At 55.8% G+C, this 7,829-nt stretch overlaps 1 protein-coding gene across 1 annotated transcript; it reads right to left on the bottom strand.

Annotated features, from left to right (window-relative positions):
- Positions 1–2,014: 2,014 nt before the first annotated feature.
- LOC113984874 (extracellular serine/threonine protein kinase FAM20C-like) lies at positions 2,015–7,601 on the bottom strand. The gene is made up of 10 exons (XM_027715263.2): positions 6,543–7,601; positions 5,179–5,354; positions 5,013–5,091; positions 4,448–4,540; positions 4,155–4,270; positions 3,680–3,860; positions 3,453–3,562; positions 2,698–2,779; positions 2,532–2,591; positions 2,015–2,443 (listed from the first exon to the last, which is right to left on the bottom strand). Exons 1-10 carry the CDS (start codon positions 7,019–7,021, stop codon positions 2,209–2,211), a joined length of 1,611 nt encoding a protein of 536 aa, XP_027571064.2. The 5' UTR covers positions 7,022–7,601; the 3' UTR covers positions 2,015–2,208.
- Between the last annotated feature and the right edge of the window lie 228 nt (positions 7,602–7,829).

The raw sequence follows: 7,829 nt of genomic DNA, 5'->3' as shown, positions 1-7,829 counted from the left end.
CTGCCGCTCCCTTTTGTTTTGCGGGGGCAGGCGGCACCCGCCTCCCCGCCCTCCTCCCGGGCCCCCCCCCACCGCCGCCCCGCCCCGCCCGCCGCCGCGGAGGGGGGGGCAGCCACCGGCCCCCCCGGCCTCTGGGGAGCGCTTCGATGTCCCCTTCTTTGTCATCATCGTTATTATTTATTATTATTATCGCTGTTGGCATATTATTTTTATTTTACTTTATTTTATTTTAACCGTTTTGGGGGGCCAATGGCGAGGGCCCATCCTCACCCCCTGCTGTTCACCAGGACCTTGTCACCAAGAACCTCAGCCCTTGGGTTCCCCCTCGCCAAGTCCACCATAGGCAGTAGTGAGCCCACACTGCCAGACAAGGGCGTAGGTGATGCCAGCCCAAAATGGGAGCTCCCAGATCTAGGGCTGCACTCCAGCCCCGTTTGGGTTTTGCTGGGGTGGCTGGGTTGCCAGTCCCGGTGGGGTGGGAAATACCCACACCCCTTACACCGCCTGGCACGAGGACACAACCAAACCTATCCCTGCGGCGTGGGCAGCCCTGCTCAATGCCCATGTGCCCCACCGCCTTGACCGGGCAGGCGTGTTCTGCTGTTCCCCAGACCCGTGGCCTCAGACAGCCCGCTACCATTGCTCTCCTGCACGGGTGGCTGGGCCGGCTTGGCAGGAGGGTGTGAGCCAAACCGGGCTGCTCCCACGGGACCTTGAACCTCGGCAGCACAGCTGGGACCTTGTGCAAACTCACCAGGCTGAAGAAACAGCTGCCCTCCCACGCCCTGTGTTTTAAATCCCACGGTACCTCAGAAAAAGATTTGCCGGGCAGGGCTCTGTGAGTGGGGGGAACCAGCCGCCTGTGTCTGGACATGGTTGTTAGGCCACGTCCATGGGGCATGGTGCAGAAATGGCCCCCCCTCGGCTTTGCTTATGGAGCAAAAAGGTATTTATAGAAAGAGTTAAATAATATGAAGCTGGCAGAAGGGGTAGAACCTGTTGTAAGACAGCCCCGAAACCTTTTCCTCCCTGTGCTGGGGTTTGGGGCACAAGCCAGAGCAGCGGCAGGAGGACGTGCCGCCAGCACTGGGGGGGCACACTGCAACAAACCCTGATTCAGTGGCCCTGGCCCCGTTGTGTAACGCAGACAGATCCTCTTTGTCTCTCTTTTCTTTTTTTTTTTCTTCCTTTTGAGCCCATTTTTTGTTCCAGCCTAAATCTCTGCCTGGCTTTTCCAGGGCAGCTCCAACTCTCACTGTGCCAGCCGCCCTTTTTCACCCTTTCCTCTGGCTTCCCATCCCTTTGTGGGTGCCCAACTAGGAGAGAGGACATCTTCCCTACTCGGTAGCACATTTATCTCTGGCCATGCCGATGCCAAGCCTGTGCCCCATCCTGGGGACACTGACAGTGGCCCTTGTGATGGCACCTGCCCCAGCTGATGTAACCTTGCACATGGATTAACCCCCCGGGAGGCTCAGGGGATAAGCTGGGTGTTGAGCCACCAGGCACTAAATAGGGTGCATGGCCCCGGGTCAATCCGTCCCCTTCTCAGGAGCCACTTTTTTGGGTGGTAAGGGAGTTGGCAGTGGTTCCCAGGCAATTTGAGGTGTTCCAAGGAGAGTGGGGCTTGTCCCCCTTGCTGCACCCCAGGTGCTGCAGAGGAATTGGTGATGCCAGAGCCATGGGGGTTTTCAGGTTGATGAGGGAAGAGCAGGGCAGGGATAAGTAGTGAGTGGCTGGGAGCTCTTGCCTCATTTTCCGCACACCAGCAGTGGGGAGTCTCAGCTCTGTTTTTGGGAGTCACCAGGGCATCACCATACTGGGGATGGGGTGGGGCAGAAGGAGCTTGCCAACTGCTCCAGTTTGGCAGCTCTTGCTTGGAAAAGGCAGGAAAAATCCCTACCCTTTCCTGAAAGGCTCTTGAGGGATGAAGCGACATGTCCAGGCATGTGAGGATAGGCCACGGCTGGGAAGGTAGCTGTGGTCGGGAGATCTCAGCTCATGTCATCTCCACTAGGCCAACCTTTTTATTTAAAATCTCTCCCTGTCCCAGCTATCCTTACAACCTGCTTTCCTGGTACATCACACCACCAGCTTTGGCACTGCCAAAAGGCCGACACTACACAAAGTCAGAGCTGCATGCTGATCCCATATCATCCTTGGCAGCACCCAAACACACCCCAACCCAGCAGGATACCCAGCCCCCCATCACACCCATGACCCCACATCATCCACCAGCACCTCATCCGGGTGGGCTGCCCTGGCCAGGCAGTGTCCCACTTCCACCAGCACCTTCCCCAGGCGACGGTCCAGCGCCCGCAGGTGGGGCTCAGACAGGATGGGGGCCAGTGGATCTGTGGCCAGCGCCTCCCGCAGCAGGTCACTCAGGCGGTAGGGCTGGGTGGCCAGCAGCTGCAGACGCAGGTAGGTTGACTTCTTGATGCTGTCAAAGATGAGGAGGGAGATGTCTCAACAGCGGGAGCCTCTCCCCAACAGCAGATCTGGGGCAGGCAGCGGCAGCCCTTTACTACCTGCAGCATTGCTGGAGGGGGGCCAGGATGGACAGTTCATCACGCGAGTGTGTGCCAAAGCTGGAAATGGGGGAAAGCCCACCAGTGGGTGTCACAGTGGCATTTCAGCAAGACTGGCAGTCTCCCCCCATCCCTTTGCTGTGATTGCTCCCCTCCCCAGCTTTACCCGCGGCCATTGTCCAGGTGGAGCAGGAAAGTGTCATTCCCAAATTTCTCGAAGGTCTCATAGTGGTGCCGGTCCATGTTGCCTGTGGTGGGCCAACAAATTTGCCATCAGTTAGTGGGATGGGAGATGGGAGCAGGGATACAGAGCACCCTCCTGGTGTGAGACTGAAACCCAAGGGCTGGGGAAAAGGTCTGGAGGCACCTCTAAGGTGGCCATGGCCACATCTGGTGGCCATGGCCATGGAGGGGAACTGAGCAGAGACCCTACTGGCCTCTAGGTTCCTTCTCATCCCAGCAGCCCCACAGAGGGACAACAGTGGCAAATGGAGCAGAAGTAATGGCAAAAGCATGGCTGGGTGGCCAAGAACGAGGAGATGGGAAACTCTCCAAGTCAGATGATGGTGAGGGGACAGTGCAGGGAAGAAGAAGCAGCCCAGGGGCGGGAAAGGCAGCCAGAGCCCTGGGCATCACCTCTGCCTCTGGCTTTCCAGGGGCTGCATGTGGGAGTATGCTGGAAGGTGCTTCCTGAGTCTGGGGTGTTCAGCTGGGATTTCCCCAGCATCTCTTGTCCTTTGACTTCTGCCCTAGTGGCACAGCCCTGTCCTCTCATTTTGGGTAAGAGTGCAGCTAGCTGCAGCCTGAACAAGTTTGGCCAACAAGCCTCACAGGGCACAGCACTGTAGGACACGGAGACATTTGGGCTTCTCTGTCCCAAGGGAGCTCCACAGCCCTCAGCACCAGAATGGAGGGGCTCACCCATAAGGAAATCGAGGATCGTCATGTCAATGAGGTCAAGGAGGCGATGGCCCCTGTCGTAGGGCGGCGTCTCTCGCACCCGAGCGCAGTAGTTGGGGTTCAGCTCCCACCTGCTGGCAGAGGCCGGGGAGGGAACGGGGGCCACTGAGAGTGGCCATGGAGCAGCCCCCTCCCATCCCATAGCTCTGCTGCTCCATGCCCCCCGTACCCCCCATGCCCTGGCTCACTCAGCTTTCTTGCTCTTGTGGTAGGAGCGGCGCCAGGGGCTGCGCCAGGAGCGGCGCTTGGCCAAGGTCTTGTCAGGGAGCAGGGCAGCCATGGAGCCCTCCAGCTGGTCCGGCTTGCCACAGAGGGCGTGCTCGGTGGAGCAGTAGTAGGAGCACTCCCCATAGAAGCAGATGTTACCTGCTGGCCATGGGGATAAAGCAAAGGTTGATGAAGAACAGGAAGGTGACAAGCCTGTGACCCCCAGGCAGGGTGGTCTGGCAGGCAGCCGGGGGAGGATGCTCCATGCACTGTGGCCATGCACCACTGGTAACACAATGGCAAGGAAGGCTGTGAGGAGCAAAGCCCTGTGGCAGGGGATCCACAGGAGCCGGAGCAGTCCCCAGAGGGATAGTTTGCCCCAGGGCAGGAGCAGACAGGTCCAGCTGAGCTCCATGTGGGTGGCCGCAGAAGAGGATGGATAACATGAAAGCTCACCTGGGGAGATGAAGAAAGTCTTAGCCAGTTTCTTGTCTGTGGTGATGTCACGAATCTCCTTTGTTATATTCACCAAACGGCCAGAAACTGGGGGGATTCGCCGGAAATCCAGGATCCTGAAATACAGAACTTGGAACCATTTCTTATCGACCCCAGCTGGTTTTCACAGCAAGTTATTAAACCCACCAAGAGGTATCCGTCACAAAAAGGAGGGAGAGATGGGATGAAGGAGCAGTTTCTCTGCTGCTCTGCCAGCATGGGAAGGCAGGGTTGGATGTAAAGCTTATGTTCACCTGTCAAGGTGGAAGGCTGCAATCTCTGCGTTGTGCCGCTCAAAGTCCGAGAAGTAGAAGAAATCAACAGGGGTCTCCTGGTCCCGGGTCTGCCTGGGAGGGTGGGGGTCACTCTGAGCGTGGGCTTGGTTCCAAACCACACCTCACCTTGTGTCCCCTGGTGACATTGGAGACACAGCAAGACCCAGTCTCCTCCAGTCACTTCCTGATGGGTGGTGTCACTCCAAAACCCCATCCAGGCTCCCACATACTCCTTGCTTCCAACACAAGGGCTGGGAAGCCTCATGGACTGGAGGCTCCTGGATAGTCCTCATGGACCACCTTCTTCTTTCCACCACTGGAGGTCACTACCCCATCACAAGCTGCATCCAGGCTGTCATAAGCAGCCAGGGAAGACAAGGGAATGGGGGCTATTCTGCTTGCCTCAGTTTTGGGATAGAGGTGCTGAAGCGAGGCAGTGCACAAAGCATTGTCCATTTCTTCCTCCATAGTCCCCTCTGGCCACTCCTTGCTACCTAATGGGACCATGTGGGTGGGGTAAGGGGTTGTCCCAGGCTTTACTCACTTCATGGGCTTGAAGAGGGCCTGCCCGTAATTTGGGAACGTCATGATGAGCTTGAGCTGGGTCCCGCCAGACTTCTGGACTGAAAGGAGGCACACAGGGATGAGAGAGGCAGGCAGCAGGCAGTGGGGCAGGGGTGTGGACAGGGGTGCGGGCAGGGAGATGGTACCTGAGCTGATAATCCTCTGTGTGGCCAAGTCCTGGAGGAGTGTGGGCAACAGGGGGTCCCAGCGGGGGTACAGCTCATAGCGGTTGATGCCAACATGGAATTTGAGCCAGGTGGGGTAGGTGTCATAGGCCGTCTTCCCTGTCGGGAGGAGCGTCTCGGCTTTACTGCTGCTGACCCTGCAGCCCGACAGCCACCACCACCCAACAACAACAACAGCTTTTAGTGGAATGGGATCTGTCCTCAGTCCCCAGGCACTTCCCAGGAGCCAGTGTGTGGAGGGTGAGCCGTGGGGAAGGCCCTGCACAAGCCCCGTGTGAGTTCCAGGTTTCATGGTGGCAAAACCGGAGCACAGGCTTCCCAGCCATCCCCAGCACTGACCTGAACTCCCACCCCCAACAACCCATTCCCCTTGGACAGGTTTATCACACACCCTTGGTTTCCCCAGGGGGATAAGTTTGGGTTAGCACTATCCCTGTCAATTTGCATCCTGCAAATTGGCAGTTAGCTGGCATTCAAAGGAGCTCGTGGGAGTATCTGCCCCCCCTCTGTGCTAGCACACACTGGCACTGCAGTGGGACAGTTAGCCCAGGACATCTATAATCCAAATCCATGTCTCTCTCTAGGAAAACAAACTGTGCCTCAATTTCATCAAAACAGACCCAAGGTTATTCCATAGGTGAGATGGTCCTCAGAAACAAGGCAAATGCCATTTGTGGAAAACAGCTCTTAAACCAGCTTTTCTTCTCTCCCAAATTTAGCAGGCATCACTTTTGGAAGGTGTGCTTTCCATAAGGAAGCTGTTACAACGCTAAAGCTTTTAATATCTTCCCTTCTAATTAGAGGTTAGTAGTCCAATGATAAAAATAGGCAGCCGTCAGCAGTGAGCTCAGCATACAGCCGAGCCTAAAGAGGTCAGGAGATATTCTGCCAAATGCAGGATGGGAATGGTCTCACTGTTAGAGATAACCCACATTGCAGGCTTTGCATCTTCAACATATCGGGAGAGGGGATAAAACTGGTTAGAAATCTGGACTGGGGACTTCCTCATATACAGAGAGAGGGACCAAAGGCTAGTCTGCATTGGGGAAGGGAAGGAGACCACCCAATAGATACCCTACATAATACAATGAATAATTCAAGAATCTCCTTTGGCTTTGCCATGTGCTACAGGCTTATGAATAGCAGCCCAAAAATTCAGGGCTAAGAGAGGATTTGAGGTATGAGAAGAGCATGCTCAGCAGGGGGGGCCCCTCCAGGGGAGGATGCTGCTCTCCGTAGGGAAAGTACATATTTGGTACCCACAGCTTGTCCCCTCAAACCCACTTATCCCCCAAAAGCAAGCTAGGGTTGAGCTTGCTCCTCACCATTCGTCACTCCTGCTGCTGCGCAGGCTGAATTTCTCCATGGGGTTGACGACAAACAGTTTATCTTTCTCTGTCACCTCTGGGATTGGAATGTTGTAAAGAGGATGCTCAAAAAGTGTCGCCAGCTTTGATTCCTTGGTCCGTCCCGCATTGCCGCCTTCTTGTTGGTGCTGGACCCACAGCTCTCCAGTCCTTGCGTGCAGCCCTGCTCCCTGTAGCTGGGAGATTTTTTCCAAGGAGCTATTGCTGCCACTGAAATCCTGAAGGATTCGCAGGCTCAGCTTTTTGAGGCCGGACAGCATGGGGCTGCCTGATGGGACACCTGTGGCTTTTGGTGCTTTTGTATTGCAGCTACAGGGCTTGTGAGCTGCAGGGAGAGCAAAATCCATCACCAGGTGCACGAGGAGAGCCAAGAGCAGAAGAAAGAGAAGACTGATTTTAAATTTCCTTTGGAAAAGTGTTTGCAGCCGGCGCCACATCCTTCCTTGCCCAAAACACTCAGCAAGGGGTAGGCACCCACCTAGGGTTAAAAGAGTTGGTGTGGCCACAGCCCCTGTGTAAAAATAAAAGAGAGGTGTCCTGGATTTAGAGCATCGCAGCAAGAGAGCAACTGGTGCAAGAACAGAGTCACAGGACAGATCTGCCAGTGTGGCACTCACAGAGTGACACCACCAGGATGGGACAGGAGGTTGTGGCGGGGTTTATCAGTGCTGATAAGGGTCAAGCTGGCACTGCCAAGGTTAGGGTGAACAGGGCAAGTTCCAAATCAATAGCTGCAAAGCTGGCCCAGGGGCAGCACTGGCTGCAGTTGACCCCCTCACTGTCCTGTCTCTCTGTGCTATCACCCACACAGGGCTGCAGAACATTTCCTGGCATACATGGCATTAAAGCAGTTCTGCCCCTCTGCAGCACCCACCCTGCCAAGCACTATGCAGCTCCATTCTCCATGTGCATCACAGCCTCACACTCAGAATCCAGGAGAATCTTTTCCCTGCTGCTTAGCCAAAGCAATTTTATCACCCTCCTTCATCCATTCAAAATCAGTTGTACTAAATGCACCTATCAAAAACCACTCAAATGGCATAAAACAAAGGGAATGTGAGTATCAGCATTGCCAGGAAGGGAAATGGTGGGCTGGCAGTGTAAGGAAGGGTTACCAAGCAGGGTAGGTTCATGGGTAGGGATGCTCCCAGAGCCTCTAAAGCAGGTGGGGGAAGCAGGCAGGTAGGCAGGAGTGGGGATGCTGCCTTGGACATCACCGCAGAGGGGCACGGGGACCTACTAAGC

Source organism: Pipra filicauda, unplaced genomic scaffold (genome assembly GCF_003945595.2).
Source record: "Pipra filicauda isolate LSUMZ 115617 unplaced genomic scaffold, ASM394559v2 scaffold384_size681814_pilon, whole genome shotgun sequence".
Taxonomy (NCBI): Eukaryota; Metazoa; Chordata; class Aves; order Passeriformes; family Pipridae; genus Pipra; species Pipra filicauda.
The sequence above is the reverse complement of the archived record's forward strand: the minus strand, read 5'-3'. Positions and strand labels throughout refer to the sequence as shown.

Excerpts from the sequence above, each read along its gene's own strand:
- LOC113984874 (XM_027715263.2), bottom strand. The coding sequence starts at position 7,021 with ATGTGGCGCCGGCTGCAAACACTTTTCCAAAGGAAATTTAAAATCAGT. Across the intron at positions 3,861-4,154 it reads GACTTTCTTCATCTCCCCAG|CAGGTAACATCTGCTTCTAT; the intron begins GTGAGCTTTCAT and ends CCCCATGGCCAG. Across the intron at positions 3,563-3,679 it reads CACAAGAGCAAGAAAGCTGA|GTGGGAGCTGAACCCCAACT; the intron begins GTGAGCCAGGGC and ends CTCTGCCAGCAG.